The following is a 20,332-nucleotide window of genomic DNA, read 5'->3' as shown; positions in this document are numbered from 1 at the left end:
GCTTTAAATAATTTTTTCACAAAAGTATATCTTGCAACCTCCTTTGCGCTATAGTTCTTTTGCGCCTCCCCCCTTCCGCATATAGTAACGAATGAAATATTTACACTCACGAGTGTCCAGCAAAACAAGCTATACATATGAAGTACAGCAAAAGAATACAAAGGTCATAATTTTCCATCCACTTTTGCTTTTGTGCTTCAGCGCCCCATTCTCGCTTATAATCTTTGTTATTTACGCTGAGAATAGAGATGAATCGCGTTTCAGCGATAGTTATTGTTTGATGCTATGAAAAGAAGCACACTCACCATGATGTCGACATCGTCGTGAAGGTTTTTACACGTCGCGAAGAACGTCTCTGACGTAGCGAATTCAAAATACCACATCTTGTTCTTCATCCTGTCATAACCAAAAAAAATAAGGAGTAACGTCATTTCCCAGCTTACGGAAGCGGTCTCTGCAGCAACTTCACTTTTATAGTACTGCAGCAGGGCCTCTTTGATTGCTTCTGCAGCAACGGTTTTATTGATTTATACGAGGTCTGTCCCGAAAGCTGCTGCAGTATACGTATGAAGAAAACCAATTCCCAAATCTATTATTGTATCCACGTGGTAACCTTCAATACACACCCCATTAGACATAGTGCACTGGTTCCATTTTCCATTGTGGAAGCCACCTTCAAAGTAATATTCTGTAAAGCGCTTCAGCAGTGATGTCTTATTACGTCAGTAATGTAATAGGACATGACTGCACCGCTGATGGTTTGCCGTCAGTGCTCGTAACGTGCATACACCATCGAGTTGCGAGGCCTGTACCTCCAGTGGCGGTGCTGTTGATCGCTCCTACAGTTCACAATTGCTCGATCCCGTCGGCGTCCACAATCCACCGCCGCAATATAACCCTTTTCCCATTTACCCTTAAATCGGCACTGTCCTTTTTTCTCTTTTTCGTTTTGCATTTTTCTCATGTCTCTGTACAGTCGCCCCCAGAACACTTGTTTCCATTTCAAGATTACCGGGGACCCTTATGCACTTGAGAACTTGATGGAAAACGCGTAACAGGCCGCGTCATGCGAACGCCCCTTAAAAGAATTTTCTAGTCACCCGAACGCCGACAAGATGCAGCTCGCGCGCCCTTGAGCCACGCTTGAGAGGTCACGTGGTATTTTTTGTAGCGTTTCGTAATCACGACGGATTTTTCGTCTCATGAGGCATATAAGGCTTTCGCCTTAATAAGCAAGGGCACCATAATGGTGCAGAACCCAGCATTCTTATTTCGATAAACTTGGTCGCACGCGGCGCCCGCGACCATTATGCCGCTTCCGAACATTCCCACAAAGAAACTTCGCTCACAGGTTGAGATTCAGGCACAGATTCGTGGGCACAAAGACATGGCAATCGGAAGAGACGAACAATGTGCCATCGACTTTTGCTTTGTTCTTCCGCACTTTTTCTGGCCGTGGATCAGCTTTCTTCCTCTGCTCCTTGCTATGCGACTCGATATCGTATTCGTAAATCCCAGTTTCGTCCCAGCATACGACACTAGTGTGCTGTGTCGCTTCTTTTTCGATATAGATCATCTGTACCTGTTTGTACATGGCCATTTTTAAAAAGACTAAACATTGATTGCACAAGAAAACATTAGCGCAGCTTGCACAATGTCGTGCAAGCCTGGGTCACAGCAGAGCTGCTGGACAAATCGGCGCACGTGTTCTGGGAGCGAAGCAGAAGAGAATGAAAAAGATAACCGTGCCGGTTCATGAATTAAGATGAAAGTTTTTCTACGCCACACGGCAGGCTATACTTGCTATACTGTACTATACATGGCTATGCTTTCTCTCTCTTTTGTTCTATAATCTTTTTTGTGTATGTTGCTTTCTATCTCTTTCTCTCTATTTTTTCTCTATCTTCCTTTTTATCTCTTTTCTCCCTTTCTTCTCTTCCTTTCTATGTCTTTCTTTCTCTGTCTTTCTGTAGTCGGTCTCTCGTCTTTCTCTGTTTATTTCTTGCTCTCTAACTCTTTCTCTGTCTAGTCAGTCTCTCGCCTTCTATCTCTTTCTCTACTTCTTCCCTTCCTTTCTATCTCTCCCGTTCTCCGACCCTCCTTTCCATCCTCCTCACCCTCACATCTCTCCGGCTCACCCTCGCTTTCCTTTGCCACCACCTTGCTGTACTATATACTGCACAAGGCTATGCTGTGCTCTGCCAGCATGCCTGGATAGCCGATTGGTTAGGACACTCGCCTTCGGATCGTGGGTACACGAGTTTGAATCTCGCCCCGGCAAAGAACGTTTTTGGCCAGAAAATTCGCTTTCTTTCTACAACTTCTTTCTGTCTCTCTCTGTACTCGTTCTCTCGCCCTCAAATTATTGCATACCACGCCGGACAAATCGGCGCACGTCTTCTGGTAGCGAAGCAGAAGAGGACGAAGATGGCGCGTGCCGTTTTATGGTGATGATCATTTTCTATCTACGACACACGGCCAGCCTCGACCTTAACAGCTCTGCTATAAAAAGAAAGCGAGCGCCTAAAATATTGCTTCTTTGTGTATCGCTCCGCCTCGTACTAGTGTAGAGAGCGACTGAACAACGTCACTACTCTTCCCCTCTCCTTCACTGACTCGGGGCTCGAACTTCAGAGACAGACTTCGTGTGTACACATATCAGTTACTTAGCCGTCAGAAGCACGCGTCAGACACGGTGTCAGTAAATAAAATGCTTCCGTAGAATGTGATGGTTGTGTACGAAACGTACCTGCTGTTGAACTTTTCGGGGTGCTTCTCCCTTTCCAAATGAAACTTGATAGCTATTGATGCGTCCTGCACAGAGATAAATGGGCGAGAAGAAGGATAACTAAATAAATCACCCTTTAAGCTTCGGTAAACACGATCGTCAGAACCCGTGGGTTTGCATTGGTATTGTACAAGTTATGCGATTGTATTTTCCGTGGAAATGTTAAGCAATAAGACAAAAGTTACATTCTAAGAAACGAAAACAACAAGAAACATGTGCGTCAACAAAGCTGTCTACGACACGATGCGGCGTCAGAAAGATGCTAGAGTGACATCAATGCATATGTCATAGGCACTCACTCTCCCCATTTTCTTCGCACTTTAATAAAGAAATGTTTTCATCATCGGCGCAGCCAGAAAACAAGCGCACGGCCCACACTAATGAGAGCGACGGGAAATATTATGCATAGTCACCACAGAAAAAGATTAGCATAAGCGACCGTTCGAGCCAATGGTCGCTTGTAATAACTTTTTTTTTTTTTCGGTGACCATACGTACCTCGAACGCTGTTAAACAGCCGTCTTAAACAGACCACACTTTCGCCACTGGCACCCGCACGCAGGTTGTGGAAGTCGGACAGATTAACGCGAATCAGAGATAAAGCGGATTATGAAAAGCAGAGATTACACGACGTGGAAAGCTGACAATAATCGCTGTCCTTTACAAGGAAAAGAGGAAGAAACACGGAATATGAACTGTTACAGGGCTTGAAATTGCCCCCACCTCCCCCCAACCCGCTAAGACAGTTCTGGTGGCGAGTGCCAAATAGAGCAACTACACAGCGCTTTATGTGTTTCCTCTCTTTTTATTGCGATAGCAATTATATGGACACTCTCGGGCCTCGGCTGATTTTTGCCGTCGCCGTTGCCGTCATGCCCCGGATATGTATATGTATGTATATATAAATAAAACCAACAAAGAAAAATAAATAAGAAAAAAATTTTCGAAGTGCGCCGCCAGGATTTGAACCTACGACCCCTTGCTCCTCAGCGCGCCGCTTTACACAACTCGGCCACGCGCCAGCGGTTTGGATTGTAAAAACTTTATTTACGTCCTGCAGGACGTGCTTAGCGCGTAGCGGCGGGCGTCTCCCACGTTGTGCGTAATAATAACGGTGAGCTATTTATATATACCATTTAACACTGGCTGTATGCAGATCTCGGAGGTGCTTCCGCGTGTGCGCTATAAGCCGCGACATTGCCCGCAGGGTGCGCTGTAAAGCAATCATAGATTTTGCTTCTGTTTCAAAACTGCCCTTGAGACGCGCACTAAAAAGTGGCCCATTTCTGTACCCACACGCGATGTGGAACGCCGGGTAAACAATGCGTCGAACGCCACTACGCAGCAGGAGTCGCGTAGGGGCCATTCCAGGCGCCGCAGTTTTCAAGAAAACAAACAAAAAATATCTAAGAGCGTTGGGTTCCAGCGCGCCGCTCAAACACGAATGAGTAACTGGGACGGTTGTTGGTTCGCGCTTGTCCTGTGTACACCTGTGCGCTCTTTTTTAGCGTCCTTCGTTGTGTTTGAGCAGCGCAGCGCGCTGCAAGTGCCGAGCTGCTACCGTTGTTCGTTCGTGCTTCGTGGTCATCCTGTGCGTGTTCTTTTCGTGAGCCGTTTGCGGTTCATGGGCGTGCTGCAAGTATCGAGCTGCTTGGTGCTCTTCTTGCGACTTTGTAATTTGTTGCTATCGCATTCAGTGCTTTGGCTTTGCGGCGAAACTGTGACTTTTTTCCTCTACGTCTTTTTGAACGCTGTTTTTCTTCAAATATGAACAAGCACCAACTAGCCCAACTTGCCATTTTGTTGCATAATGTATGCATGGCGGAATAAGAGAGGAGAATTCACTTTAGGCAGCTAGCCAATGCACTAATGCAAAGCAACACTGCCGTCAGCCTTACACGGCATTACGCAATGCCTAAGTGCAGCACCGTACTGCTCTAACATTCCGTGCCTTCAACTGGGTGCATTCACGAAAAAAAAAAACATACTTGTACACCCGAAACAATTGTAACAAGATTGAGGTCAGTTTGGCTCTTAATTGTGGCCTAAAAACATAATACCACATAGATTGAATTTATACAGCCCTTTGCGGCTCTTTCACTGCCAAAATAGCCGTACAGATTTGGTGACTCACCACGCCTATGGAGAAGTAGTTGTTGAAGATGTTGCAGGGAATAGGGTCTCCACGCTCGTCGGAATTGGCTGTGTTACTGATGTCGATCTTCCAGCGATCCATCATGACCGTCGTGGACTTCTCAACTTTCTGCAGTATCTTCTCTAGGCTCTCGTTTTCGTAACCTGAAGAGAAACGGAGAAGACACGCCCTAGAAAAATCTACCTCAAACTCTTAGTAAGCATAACACTGGCATCTGGTAGTGAACAACAGGTCCACGAATGTTTTCAAAGGAGGTATCTGGGCCCTGCTGGAGTCATAACAGCGATTTTTCAAATACGCAGAAGTTTACACGAACATCTTTACAAACCCAAATTTCTTTGGCTGCTAAAGTGTTGGACCACAGAACGTGGTTTATTTCAACTTTGACAAACTATTACGGGTTTCAGAATTTTGTGACGCAATGTCTATAATATTTGCACTACCTGCTAAAACAATACTTAATTCGCGCTAATTGACCTCGACATTTCTATTCACCTGCTTGCGATAATAATTTGAATGTCGCCCCTAGGCATGAGTTCTTAACGGCCATGAGGCGTGAGTTCTATGCGTCTACAGGCATATGTCACGTGCCTTATGTAAAGGCTTGAAATATCGTACTTGGCGGGAAAGGGTAAACACGCATTTCACGTGGACCCGTCATTACTTGTTACTTTCTTTATCTTTTTGATTGTCGTCGATGACATACACAAAACTGCGCCATCGCTTTTTCCAGGATCTACCGTAGCGTCTGGTAAGAGCAAAAATTTGTCCTTAAACGACTTCACTGTCGAATAGAAGTTGATTTCTAAAGAATTACGAGGTATGTCGTCCCTAACTTAAAAGCGGGAAGGAAAGAAAAAGTTTGTTACTTCTGTTAGCCCAAATCAACTGGCTTCCTCTTTCAAGTGGATTGGCAGTGAGAAAAAAATTCTATTCTCTAAAGTAATGGCTGAACTGCTGTTGACTTAAAAGTTTTTGTATTGAACACTGAGTATGCGGAATCACACAGACCTTAAACTAAACTTCTGTGCTTGGGTTAGTAGTACACGAGAGACATTTCGTTTTATTCTCTATAGCTTCAATGTATAGCAACGCTCTGTCGATCTCGATCGATGTACGTAGATCATGACCTTACCTGGTCCCCACCGAAGACATCGTGCGAGGTCGTTCCCTGTTCCAAGAGGAAGGATTCCTACTGGAGGAAGTTGGGCGTAGTTTAACTTGTCTGTGGAGAAAACGAATGAGGATTTCACAATTGAAGCCAAACACCAGCGACACACCAGAAAATAGCGTAGTCGCCTCCACACACACACACACACACACACACACACACACACACACACACACACAACACACACACACACACACACACACACACACACACACACACACACACACACACACACACACACACACACGCACGCACACACGCACGCACGCACGCACGCACGCACACACGCACACACACACACACACACACACACACACACACACACACACACACACACACACACACACACACACACACACACACACACACACAGGTTAGTAGGAAATGGTCTCTTGAAGTATCTTTGCCAGCTGTGTTATTCTCGGAAATAACCCATAAACAAACGGAAAGCTTCGGTATTATCCAGTGCCCATGTTCGTAAAAAAAGTCTGTTTATACGCTAGGATTGTTTGTAAAAGGCAAGTTCACTCAATCCTGCTCGACCTCTCAGTGAAGGTGGTTAGCCAATTCCAAAAGGCACTTACGAACAAATAGTTCAGTGGTTTCTGCCACATATTATTCAAAGCGTGTAGCAATGAGGGAAATTTCTTTCAAGAAAGCCACCATTCTTTGTCCAGAAATCATCACGAAGACTTACCCATTGTGTCTAACACCCAGCCCACAGTACCGTCGCCTCCACAACATAAGACCCGATAATTCGTGATGTCCTTGAAAAATTGAAGCCTGAAACGAGTAGAAAAATATGAGGCACGTAAGCGAAACCGTCGCGTCCTTAGCCTTGTATCTTCAAAACTTATATCGAAAGTATGTGGCCACACTAAGGGTATGCTTTCAAACGGCATGTGTCACAAAACTTTCATGCCCAACACTTTTATCAGCGAAATGTGCAGCCAAAAATTTGTTACTACATATATGAAATTACAAGCGTAGAAGTTAATATGTTGAAGTATGGTTGCGTAATATTAAGCCGTATGTACGTAGCAAATTAGACAGCGATCTTTAGATATCAAGACTTATGCTAAAAAATGCACAGGAATAAAAATAAAAGTTAACGCTTTCTGCTGACGTATGTATGTTTTTGACAGCATGCTTTATTTAAAAAATGCGGAACCTCTTGCGATATCATTGTCGAAGTACTGAACAACTTTGATTTCGTAAAAATTTTACAAATTAGGTGTAGAAAATCGACGGATCGTTTAGCATGATAACCGGATAGTTGGCCGTCGACATGCTGTAGTTCTAGGCTCTCATCACTTCACTTAAAGCATCACAAGAATTGCGCCTAAACTAATGATTGCAGGATCATATAACGGATTTAATTGCAATATCTGGCGTAAACCATCATTATATCTGTAAATTGAAGTGGTATACGAACCCTTGAATTGGTCCCCCTTTGGCAACATTGTACACTTGTCGAGGATTCAGCAAGTACTGAAATTTTCTCAATATCCTGTAAATAAAAAAATGCGCAGGATGGCTCCAATACATTGGCATGAAGATATTGGTAATGCTATCGCTAACTACATTAGAGTGCAGGTAGACCTCAGGTACCGCAACAGCAATCACATTTTCAATAATCCTACTTCGCGAACAGGACGCCAGAAACTTACAACGTAGTTCTTACAACACTTATCTAAGTGTGAACCTAAGCAACCTTTTTATACCTGTATAGATGTATCACTATGGTATTCATTTGTAATTTAGAAGTGCAGCATAGAGGCACCCACAGATTTTGTAACGTCTTAACTTTTCTGAGTTGTTTACTATGCCCCTATTAGTTATCCCTGTTTTCCTTGCACCATTTAAACGCGCTGCTCTTGCCAATCTATCGTCACAAAATGAAATTGTACGCTTCTTGTGCCAGTGTATTTTTTTGTTTATTCAAGATTCCGTCCGCTGCGCGCTCGAAACATGGCATTATGTCCTCAGAATTTAAATGCGAAGATAATTACACGGCAGCTTGAGGCCCATTTTTGCCGTCGCCTTGCGCATCGGCGTTTTGTCGTGTTGTAATATCGGCGACACATGCGCGGTCTGCGTCTGTACGATTACATCGCCTCCATAAACGTGTAGTTGTGTTCGGCACCAAACGTGTCAAAACAAAATGTACGCAAGGTCACGCTCTGCTCTGTTGATTCTGCCGGAGCGAGAACAGCATGCTGGCTAGCACAGCTGGCATCAATACGTTGTGCGCACAAACATATCAGCATTCCAGATGAGCAGATGTGTGCATACCACGCCATAATAAAATGTCAAACTAAACTTGTGTGATGACCTCCGCAGAGTCGAGTTGACGCCAACGGTTTTCTTTAGGCATTACCTCATGTGTACCGTCGAAGTGCGATACGTGCAATGCCGCTGGCGTGCTTCTGAAAACGGCAGCCTTCAGGTTAACGCTAAACTGCGATATTGTTTCAACGCTTCACCTTCATACGAAAGACTTTCTTTTTTATGTTTCAATTCCACGGCGTGTCAACAACTTTGCGCATTTTTATGTTCATGCTAGCGTTATTTTACTAGTTCAGTTTTACAGTTGGATTTCCTTTCTTTTTACTCCACCCATAAACAAAATAATGACGAACATTATAAAAAAGTTAATTTCAAAAAGCAATTGCACGAAAAAACACACTTCCAGAGGGGAAAGATCGAATGAGAAGCCTTGTTGCACTGACCTCATACCCTGTCGACCTCCGCTTTTGGGGTTGATGAGCACTAGAAGGGGATGGGTTCCAGAGACGGGTGTGACTTGGAATGACATGGCAGAAACCTGAGCGGAAGGAACGGCAACGTTTCTATTCAGCAATCCATGAAAAAAAAAAAAAGATGCATCGGAGCTGAGCCAACACAGTGTCAACTCACATTGCCTTGGCCGCTGTCGGAAATCTTGTTGGAATCTGACCTAGAGAGCTGTTTCTTCTGGCTACTGCCGACGCTTCGTTGTCTCTCCTGGAAACCGAAAGCACTTTGAGCTTGCTGCCATCATGAAAGCCGCAAGACAAAACCACTTAACTTTGGAATTATCAGATAGTGCGTAAGCATTAATTGTATTCGAATCACTTAACATATGCCAACCCCGATCGACGTAAGACATGTCTAGCCAACACTAGCCATTAACCATCATCAGCCATCATTTAGCTAGCACTAAGCAAAGCTAACCACTGATGCTAGCACGCAACTGAATGCGGTAGGTGAGGCGCTCGTAGCATGCATATTTACACGGTAGGCCGTTGACCATTCACCATTCTCCAAATCGAAGAGGGGGTAGATGGGGGTACACTAAGATATACTTTCGTAAAGCATAGTTACTTATTGAGGCAACTGTACTGTCCTGCTGTTATTTCGCGCCAACTGGACGACATGTAGTTACTTGTTGCAGTGGCTATTCTGAACATAATTGAAGTTCTTTGTAGAACCCTTGTTGCCGTCTCCTTCTTAGTTTAATATCGCAATATATCCACAGTCGGTCGGTTTTCATGGGAACTAGCACTGCAATGCCTACGCACTAAAAGCTCGATGAAACCTTTACCTCTCAACGAGCACCAGATGAGCTTATAAACTTTCGCACACAGTGTACGTCTGCATAGCACTACAGAATGAGCCGCGGCTCCTTGACATTTCAACGCGCTCAGCGGCGCCATTCAAGATGACTTTTCCTTGAAATAACGCTGTAGACATTCATAATAGCTGTCAGGGGCGTCGCGGCCTATAGTATATCGCTAAGGCACACGAGTGTGCTTTAGGTGATTGCTTGCACAATGCTGGCTACGTTAGACTGTTGGCATTATAATCTTCTATAGTATACCGGCATCCCTAATCCCCTCAGTGTCTCTACAGTACGTGGAATTTTTCATTTTGAATGAAATTGCTGCATAAAATTTTCAAGAAATGTACTACTGAAGAAACGCGTTGCTAATCAAAATTGCGAGACACGCCAAGGTATTTCATTGTCTGCTTCGACGCCTACTTTTCTATAATGGAGTAAGTAGATTTGGAAACAATACAGAAGTAGTATACTTATTCGGAAATAACTGTACACCGTCGGATACGTGACGACGTCATCTTTGATATCCTAGAACTCGCTTATACGGGTTTCTCAGAACGTAAATGTAAACATCAAAACGGGCCTGCGCTGCTGCAATAAACATTTTAGATGACCCACGTAGTTCTTACCAAGACAGCTGGACATATAGATGTTGGCGGCAGGATATGGTCTCGGTGTGGTCCAAGGCCGCAGTCCGGCTTCACTTGCGGCGCGCAATGGTTGTGAAGCTGCAACACGAATTAAAAAAAAAAGAAAGAAAGAATAAGACATGAGCGAACCGAGAATTACGGTTGATGTACACACAGACGCAGTTGTACATATCACTCCGATCTATCACAATTTGTCAAAGCATGCGACAGAACCAACTCCAGTTGATTGCAAAGCTTAAAAATTTGACATACACCAGATGTCCTCATTGAAGCTCACGTGAACTCAGAGAACCAAAAATTCACACGGTGCACCACCAGCTTTTATCATTTCTGTGGTACTCCCACAAACATGCACGTATAAAGGAGTGCGCAAGACAACATGCTGTGAGAGAACCGGAAGAGCTCTCTGACCTCCACACGGAAGTCCCAGAGGCACGACTTAAATGGTCCTGCCAAGGACACTCGCTGCTAATGAAACTTGGACACAATCCGAATAATAAACTATATCTCCTGCACTGCCTCAGATTAACTTCCTACCCACCTCTTGCAACATGGACCCGCTAACAGATCACAGCTGGAGGCAAGGACTGACGTGATCACATGATTTATATTTGAGAAAACACAACGGACACTAGAACGAATGCCAAGTGATTCGGAAAGAACTTATGAGAGAGAGAGAGATAATAAAACGAGAGAAAGGCAGGGAGGTTAACCAGAATTGCAGCATCCGGTTTGCTACCCTACACCAAGGGGAGGGAGAAAGGGAAAGAAAGATGGAAAGGAAAGCGGAGAGAAGAGCAGACGTGCGACGAAATAAATATAAACAAAAGGAAGCTGTAGAGCGGGAGTACTAAAGCCTATTCAATAGGCCACTGGCACGCAAAAAGTTCAGTAAGGCCTTAAATGATTTTCGCTGTGCAGACAGTTCGGGTCGGCATTCCAGCACTGACTGTTCTGACAGGGGTCTGTCATCAAGGCGGGCCAACACAGCAGCTAGAGACAGTCTGTGGGAGCTGTAGCGAGGGCAGCGACAAAGAACGTGGTCTATCGTTTCTTCGCTGTCACACTGGCTGCAAGTAGCACTCTCTGCCATGCCGATTCGGAAGGCAAAATATTTAGTGAAAGCAACACCAAGCCACAGTCGACAAAGCACCGTTGCCTCGAGTCGAGAGGGTCCGGACGGAGGCCGAAGTCGACGACATGGGTCCAGTCTATGCAGTCGTGTGTGCTGTGCACTTGGTGTGTTCCACAATTATTTTGTCTTCATTGGCAATCTCTCGAATTTTCATCGCAGCATCCGTTCTTGATAACGGGATGGATTCTTGTACGCCGTCTTCGAGCAGCAGCGTCGGCATGTTCGTGGCATAATGAAACAGCTACACCGAAGAAACATGTGCTTCATTCTGGCCCTCCCACGCTGACAACTGCAGAGATGATGGTCATTCCAGAAGCCATAACCTTACTGCCGGACACAAACACCGGGCCGACAATCTCCCTCCCCCCCCCCCCCCGATATTTTCAATTGTGCATGTATACATACACACGCACATACACAAACGTACGAACGAACATACGTAAAGTGTGGTTGAACGTCCCCGCGCCCCCTAAAAAAAATTCTGGCTACGCCCCTAAACCCTTGTAACAAGATGCTCCATCCGTTTACTCGACAACTTCTAATGTCTAATGTAAGTGCTCGTTGTCGGAATGATCGATAAATGTTGCTCATTTTTACTATCAAGGGCCCACTGGCCTAGGGAGAGAGGGACTTAATGTGGGCGGGTTAATCCGGTGCGCAAAGGAGGGGTTTTATTGAGCCGTAATGTGTTGTTCAATCGAGAGGCGGCGCTGCAGTCCAATACGTGCGATATGGGATGGGCAGGTTTTGAGGCGAGGGAGGCTCAGAGCAAAATAAGGTTCGAAGAAAGGCTAAGGAATATGAAGGAGAGTAGATGGGCAGAGAAGGTGTTCCGTTATTTGTATAGGAAGAGCGTGGACACACAGTGGAGAAAAAGGACTAGGAGGCTCACTAGTAAATATACGACTGGTAGTGTAAGCAGTATGTCAACAAAGACCGTTAAGCGAAAAGTCAGAGAGGCGGAGAGGATATACTGGACAGCAGCTATGGAGAAAAAACCGGCTTTGAGTAACTACCGAAAGGGCAAAAATGAAATAAGGAGAGAAAGGTTTTATGATAATTCAAGGGGAAGCGCTTTACTGTTTGAAGCGAGATCGGGTTGCCTTAGAACGGGTAGTTATAAAGCGAGATTCAGTAAAGAAGAAGAACAATGCACGTGCTGCGGGGAAGATAAGGAAACGGCGGAGCATGTTCTGATTGAATGTGGAGACATCCACACAGGTGTACGTTTGGGCACGAGCCTACATGACGCCTTGGGTTTTAGAGACAATGGAAAGCTGAACACACCCGCGATAGAAATAAGTAAGAGACGGTTAGAGTATTGGTGGCAGAAAATGAGAGAGAAAGGGCAAAAATAAATATTGGAAAAAAAGGACATTCTGCCGTAAAGGGCAGAGAACGGAGCTGAAAACTTAAGTTTTTTTTTTCTGGAGTAAGTTAGTTTTAATTGAAGTAAAGACACTAGGCCAACACTAAGAAAAAGAAGAGTAAAGGGTTTTTTTTTTTGTCGAGCCTGGTGGCACACTTGTCACCGCCTCGTTATAAAGGGGACGCTCATAGCATCCATCCATCAATCCATCCATCCATCCATCCATCCATGGTGTCAAGGAAAAGCTTCTCGCCGTGACCCGCTTCTGAACAGTCGTCCCAAATCTCATTTGTATTTGACTGTTCAAATACACGAAGATTGCTCTTGAAGCATCCTTAGTGCAGTATAAGTAAAGCCGACCATGTAATTGGAGAGGTTTAATGCCTCCAAGCTGCGCAGTGGCCTGTGCGCCTCGTCATATACGATAGGTTTGAAAGAGTATGAACACAAGATTGCAGTCGAAAAGGAAATATCACTTGATAATAAAGCTTTCAAAAGCGATATCATAAAGACGATAAATGTGTCACGACAGACGCATAGTTTGATATGACGGATAAAAAGTGTAAGTGAACAAAAGACAAACGGCGAAAAACATCAATGTTTCTGGCCAAATCCACGAACCTTTCTTGTTCCTAGTTGTCTTTTTCTTAAATTTTTGATCTTGGCTGGCCGCCTCCGCTGATATTACTTGCAGTGTCGCGATTCGTTGACACGTGCTCTTACGAAAGGTCCCGATCTAAACAATTGCCTAAAGGGCCTAAACCAAAACCGAGGTTACCCTATTCGCTGGTTACTATGAGATAAGAAAAAAGCTGCACTTAGCTGGCCCAGTTTACACATAAGCTTCAATGAATGACGTGGATGCACGAGCCCCTCGTGCGCGTACGTAGTTCACTAAACGCGCCCACGAACCTACTCGTCGTACGAGGAAGTGACACACGAGCCGCTTCAGCATTTCTTCAATGAAACATGAGGCAGAAAGGGCAGCTCTTTGACATTTATCTCGATAATTCATCTGAGCAGCGCTGCCGCCGACTTTTTTTTTGTATTTTCAATGCGCACGCACTCGAATAAGCGCACTTGTACGACTGCGCTGCCCAAGGAATGGCAGCTGCTGCTGACTGAAATAATCATCAATGGGAATATAAAACATAAATAAACGAAATAAACGTCATTCTTCTTAGTAAAGGTTCTTTTTTGTGTCTTCGGTAGCCGGGAATGTCATAAGTATTTGCAGCTTAGTGAAACACCAAAAATGCGTATGTTCTTGAGGTACAGTCTTCTTTACTTTTGTCCCCAATTTTTCTGTAGAACCAAATAGTGTATGAATGGTAAGCAATCTATTTGTCTTACAACAGCCCGGCTACGTATTTTTATTCGCGTGAGAAAATGTTGAGACAACTTGTGAGGAGCGGTTGGGGAGAATAAAACTCTCTTGGTCGCTGCTTGTTGTGGTTGTTAACGATGCGCAGCGCCAAGTAACACGACTAGCATTGAACAAGGTAACGGACCTTTCGGTTGCGAATGTGAAGTTCACACTATTTTGTCTTAATCGTGAAGCTCGTTCTCTTTTGCATCAGAGTCGAGTAGCAGGTTCTTTCTATGTTCCGAAGTCTCTGCTTTTGCCGCGATAATTTCCCCCTTTCACCCTCACTCTATAAACGTTTCCGCCACGCCTTGAGGCGGCTCGGCAATTGAGAGTGAATCCACTAGCAGCCGCATATACTTTGTCCGCAGTCACACCAGCGTCTTTACTCCAAACCGACACCTATTCAGCGCGTGCACTGAGCCGAGACACTCTGATAAATAAATAAATAAATGAATAAATAAATAAATAAATAAATAAATAAATAAATAAATAAATAAATAAATAAATAAATAAATATTACCTCTTACCATTTTTAGTGAGTCCTGATTTGCTATATATACGTGTAACTCTCTTTAAAGATACACGTTAACTCTCCGAAATGGGAGTTAACGTATATCTTTAGAGAGACATAAGTGGCTAGTCGGGACCTACTCTTCTACTTTCCGTATCCAGTTCAGTAATCATGAGCTGTAATTCGTCACCCACGTTACTCATCAATGCAATGTCATCAGCGAATCGCAGGTTACTGAGATACTCTCCATTAACTCTTATCCCTAATTCTTTCGAATCTAGGGCCCTGAAAACCTCCTGTAAACACGCGGTGAAACGTCGGGAATCTCCAAAAATAGTAACGAGTAGTATTTTTTTTTTAGACTGAACGATGTCATGAGATACAGCAACATCGAAGTGCACTAATACGATCAGACTTGCACGCTTTACAGAATAGAAGTAACCGATTACAGTTACAATTACTTCCTTTAAAATGTACTTGATTGCAGTGGTCAATTACAGCCCCAGAAATGTAACTAAAATATTACAGAAATGCAATCGATTACTTTTGCGCTGCTTTCTTTCAAAATTTTAGTGCTGTAACACAACAACGCAAGTTTACTCAAACTACAACGACCCGTGTGGCTTGCATGGTACATAGAAGGCTGGAGGCTTGCGTGAAGGCTGGGAGGGTTACAGCGGCTTTTGTGATATAGCGTTGCACGTTGTTAACTTTCAACAGGAGTTGTTTTTCAAAGTTGTCACTGATTCTTCCACGTTTCCTTGTTAAGGGGCCAGCTGCTACACTGAACACTCTCTCAATGCATGCGCTGGAGGGAAGGGCGGTATTAAAACGCAGGAACACCTTGTGGACCAGCTCGCAGTTGCGCAGTGCTTCGACGCTAGTGTCCAAGTCCTCTATGAAGTGTCGCGCTTCGCTGTTTCTGGTGCTCGGGTAAGGCGTTGCAAGTAAGGCCAAGGAAAAGGCGAAAAAATAATAGGCTCTGTGCGCACCCCCCGATCTGACAGGACGGGGGGTCCCCACAGAGCGATCGCATATTTTTCGGGACGAGAACCGCGGTAGAAGATTGGTTACAACTTGATTGATTTTGAAAAAAAAAAGTAATTGATTACCGGTAATCAGTTACAAGAAAATGTAATTGAAACGTTACAGTTTCGACAAAGTAATCGATTATATTACAAAATTACAAGAAAGTGTGACTGATTACAAGTAATCGATTACTTGTGACGTGTTACGTACAACTCTGAATGCGATAGACCAGTGCCTGAAAGTGAACAACAAATGACTGAATGTTCTGTGGCGCAATGCACACATGGTGAGTTGACTTACCATCGCTCGCGATACGTACACTTCATCACCTTTCGGCCACAAGTATGATTGGTCGTGCGTCTGCGCGTGCGTGTATGCGTGCGCGTCGTCTGGTTCATTAAACGTGTCCGTCGTCATGGATTTTAAGCATGTGGGACACAGAGCGGGAAATCCAATGGCGTGTGGATACTTTCTTCGCATGGGGGTCTAGAACACACCGCCGTCGAGGCCGGTAACCATACCGCACGAACACGGAGCTCAGAGGCGTAAAAGATCGCGCACAAGCCTAACGACAGCGCTGTAGCGTCACATTCACCACCGAGGCTCTGAGTGCGAGACATACAATGCGTTCGCATGAAAGAGCAGCGAATTCTCCGAAGAACAGAGCACAGCCGGAGGGGCGGCACCATCTATCACGCTGAACGTCATCGCCCGCGTGGGCGGCCGTAACCTTATCCGCGAAGTCAATGCGATCGGCGCGTCGTAAAAGGTGAGACTTTGGAGTTTTGCGAACGTACATACGCTTGTGGCTGGCATGAGCGCGTCGCTTACTCGCGGTTTTTAATCAGCGCAGACTACTGACATGAGGCCGGGTGTCGTAGGTCGTAGTTAACTGAACCGATTACGGGGGAAAAGAGCGCCGCCACGCTTGAAATGTGTCCGGATATGCACTACGCAAATGAAATTCCTCGAGTGATTTAGCAAGTGTCGACTCTCTCTGTTTACTTCCCTGACATATACTACGGGACCATTCAGTTTGAACACTCGATCTGCGTCTGCTCGCTTTTGGTCGAACGAGGTAGCACGAAGAGATAAGGAAGGAAGAAAATAAAGAGAGAGAAGGCAGGGTGGTTAACCAGACAGTAGTCCGGTTGGCTATCCTACGATGGGGGAACGGGAAAGGGGAGTGAAAAGATCAGAGAGAGAGGATGGAAAGGAAAGAAGGAAATGATAATTAAATGCGCCGACGGGTATGTGGCGGTGGCCCTGTACAATAGTCAAAGGCGTTCACAAAGGTCTGTAGTTCTTAAGAAGCAAAAAAGTGGTTTAAATGCCTTGTGCCGAGGAGCGATGGGGACGGTGCTCCAGAAGCATGTGCGCGGAGAGCGGCCGATCGTCCAATCATCGCAACGCATCAGAAAGTGTTCGCATTTCAGAGGCAAATACTTCCCAGTGTACTAATAATAGCACCACCATTTGCAGGGAGAGACACACTTAACAGGGAAACAACAGGAACAACCAAATAAATTAGCGGCCATTGTTTCTATATAAGGATGCATTTAAGCAAACAAGGCTAACCGTCATTTGGCACCAGCGACAATGCAGTCCGGTGATGCCGTTGTAGCTTTTAATCGCCTTTTTGCACTTGCTGCATTTCCCCGTACAGTTTCCTTCCGTCCAGTGATGAACGAGAGCCTGAAAAAAAAAGAAAAAGAAAAGAAAAAGGAAGTTGACAAAATTATACCAAATTGTGGCAGTCAGAACTTCAGTCTGTAGCAGCGCGTACATATAAGTCCCTCAGATTCTTTGCCTTCATATATCGCCAAATGAAAACACGCGTACAGCTGTGGTCAGGTTTCGCATTAAGAAGTTTCATTATTAGAGGCCGGATTTTTAGGCACTAAAAAAGCTCGTTTTAGGCGCCAAAAATAGGCAGGCAAAACAATGTTTTAGGCTTTCAAAATCGCAAATATAGGCACAATAAATTTGACATAAATGCAAATAATTTCAAACGAAGACGTGCGCGACCTCTATCTACGACAGGAAAACAAAAATGTTATTGCTTAAGATGGCACAAAGGCGCCAACATTTGAACATAGCGTGCTTTGTCCCGCATATAGTTCGCACTCCTGTGTTCTGCAGAGTGAGTCAAATGTCCACTGCCGAATCAACGCACTCCTGAATGTCTTTCCGGCGTGACTGAGAAGCGCAGAGCAGGAGCAGGCAGCCAGATCGCTAAAAGACCAGAAAGGAGGGATTCCTCCTATTGGCCAGGTCGAATTGCGTAGAGCCGATTTCTCACCTGGCAGTTAACCACTGGCGTAGCCAGGCGAGGGGGGGGGGGGGGTTCAACCTTTCCCCTTTCCCGAAACTTTTCAGTTTTGCGTGTGTACACACACACACACACACACACACACACACACACACACACACACACACACACACACACACACACACACACACACACACACACACACACACACACACACACACACACACACACACACACACACACACACACACACACACACACACACACACACACACACACACACACACACACACACACACACACACACACACACACACACACAAACGCATGCACGATCATATATAAAGTATGGTTGTCCCCCCCGTCCCTCCCCTGAAAAAGATTTCTGGCTACGCTACTGCAGTGAACACCTTAAAAAATAAATTACACACAAAACAAAAGCTGCGTGCATATCATCTTTCTTTCTTTTTTTTTTTTTTTTTTGCTCTTCAATCTCCATTCCGCTGACGGCTCTCCGCGGTTTCGCATTCGCCAACCGCTCGGGCCACGTCAGCGCGGCGGCGAATGGTCGCCGGCGTGTCTTGCTTCACTGCTGCTAGCGGTTGTTGGTTGGTTGAAATAGAGGACTAGGTTGAACCCCGTAGTTTCCAACAGTCAATCTTACGCGGTAACACGAATAACGGACTCAAACAGCACCTGGGAGCGAAACTTGAGGCTAAATAGCGTTCATATAAGCGCCAATCTTGAAAATAGGCATTTATAGGCATTTGTAAGCATTTAGGCATGAACGACAAAAATAGGCATTTATAGGCACTATAAAAACACTATAAAAGCCCTTCTTAACCTCTAATTCATGCTCATATATCAAAATGGCGCGATAGGGGCGCTAGGAACAAAATAGGCATTTGCCTAAAATCCAGTCTCTATTCATTATCTTCGGTAATTCTTTTTCGCCTGCACACTCCACGATCATTCCGTGGACGACAGTGTAACAAACATCGATTCGTTAAACAGGGAAGTATACTTATAGGAGTGCGCATAGGCGGGAAGAGGGGGGGGGGGTCGCCTTTAATTATCTAAGGCGGGGCGCCAATTCTGCCCCATAGCTTTACGCAGTCGGACCTTTCACGTCATTTTTGACGCGCAAGATTATGGTAACACATGTTTTTTGACACTGATGGCGACCGAGCACCCCTGATGTAGCCTTCAAAGAGCTGCAGCTCCCGCCTCTACATCCAGAAAGCCAGCACCAATGGCAGGCGGTTGCGAGAAGCACGTCATCGCTTCATCTTGGTTTTTGCATACATTTCGGAGCTCGCTTTCTTTCTTACTCGACCAGCGAGGGCTGCGGTGAAACTTGGCCCTCTCTAACGGAGAACCCTCGCCTCTGCTACTAAACATTAAAAGTTTCTGAATCATAGGCGAAGAAAATAGTCTCCCCAGCTGAAGCTGCAGCGCGGTGGACGGCGCGCTGCGCAGCTCAAACCTGCAAGATCAATTGTGGGCCATCCAGCAAGCCCGGCGAGGAGACAGGGTCTCCGGTCCTCTTCGGGGGCGACCTAGGCCCAGGCCACGAATTTGCCGGATTTCTCAATAAAGTTGCTACCACCGCCACCAACATCAGCCACAGCTGGCTTCGCGGGTGCACGTTTTGCACAGTCCCATTATCTGTAACAAATATGACTGCAGCCTGGTGAATTACTGCTTGCGGATTACTTCGTGACGCCGAGTTCTTCGATCATGACTTGGATCCAGAGAGAGCTTCGTGCATTCGAACACCCGAACACCCTCGTGTTGCGGCGGTGTCATCACTAAAACAAGAATACCACCGACAAACGCGCACAAAAAATGCGAACGACGTGAGCCGATCTGGGAACGCGTAATTACTGCGATAATTCACTGGCGCCATGCTGCAGGAGAACGAGCTAGGCATCGCGTGGTTATCAACGCGCCGAAAGCGGAACAGGAGATAAAGAAGTAAACAGAAACCGGAACAGAAAGAAAAACGGAAAAGAAGCACCGAGATAGGGGCAAGTAAACAGCAACGGGAGTAACAAGAATAAAAAAAAAGTTAATAATAACAATAACAAGCGCGAGAAGGAAGTGCCAGCGCCGGCTGCCCGCTGTAACGATGATGAAATGCTAATGGATTTCCGAAGAGCTCGCACGTGCCGCCGCTATACACTCTAATTAACATAAATTCTAGGTTTTTTTCTATTTAGCGTTCGCCTTCGGGCGAACATCCTTCTTGAGAGAAAGCAGGAATCTGTTGTAAGGAGCCGC

General features: G+C 45.3%; 1 protein-coding gene across 2 annotated transcripts in view; it reads right to left on the bottom strand.

Annotated features, from left to right (window-relative positions):
- The window catches only part of LOC119393244 (diacylglycerol kinase beta), a 405,235-nt gene that overhangs the window by 14,920 nt on the left and 369,983 nt on the right, over window positions 1-20,332 (bottom strand). For both annotated transcript variants that reach the window (XM_037660161.2, XM_037660163.2), the window contains 10 exons: window positions 17,356-17,472; window positions 10,344-10,442; window positions 9,033-9,119; window positions 8,846-8,940; window positions 7,549-7,623; window positions 6,811-6,896; window positions 6,078-6,167; window positions 4,922-5,085; window positions 2,750-2,814; window positions 306-396 (listed from right to left, as the gene is read on the bottom strand). In XM_037660161.2, the coding sequence (XP_037516089.1) occupies window positions 306-396; window positions 2,750-2,814; window positions 4,922-5,085; window positions 6,078-6,167; window positions 6,811-6,896; window positions 7,549-7,623; window positions 8,846-8,940; window positions 9,033-9,119; window positions 10,344-10,442; window positions 17,356-17,472 (969 nt within the window). The remainder of the gene's footprint in view (window positions 1-305; window positions 397-2,749; window positions 2,815-4,921; window positions 5,086-6,077; window positions 6,168-6,810; window positions 6,897-7,548; window positions 7,624-8,845; window positions 8,941-9,032; window positions 9,120-10,343; window positions 10,443-17,355; window positions 17,473-20,332) is intronic.

The sequence above is a fragment of the Rhipicephalus sanguineus genome, chromosome 5, assembly GCF_013339695.2.
Source record: "Rhipicephalus sanguineus isolate Rsan-2018 chromosome 5, BIME_Rsan_1.4, whole genome shotgun sequence".
Taxonomy (NCBI): Eukaryota; Metazoa; Arthropoda; class Arachnida; order Ixodida; family Ixodidae; genus Rhipicephalus; species Rhipicephalus sanguineus.
This window is presented reverse-complemented; position numbering and strand designations above follow the sequence as displayed.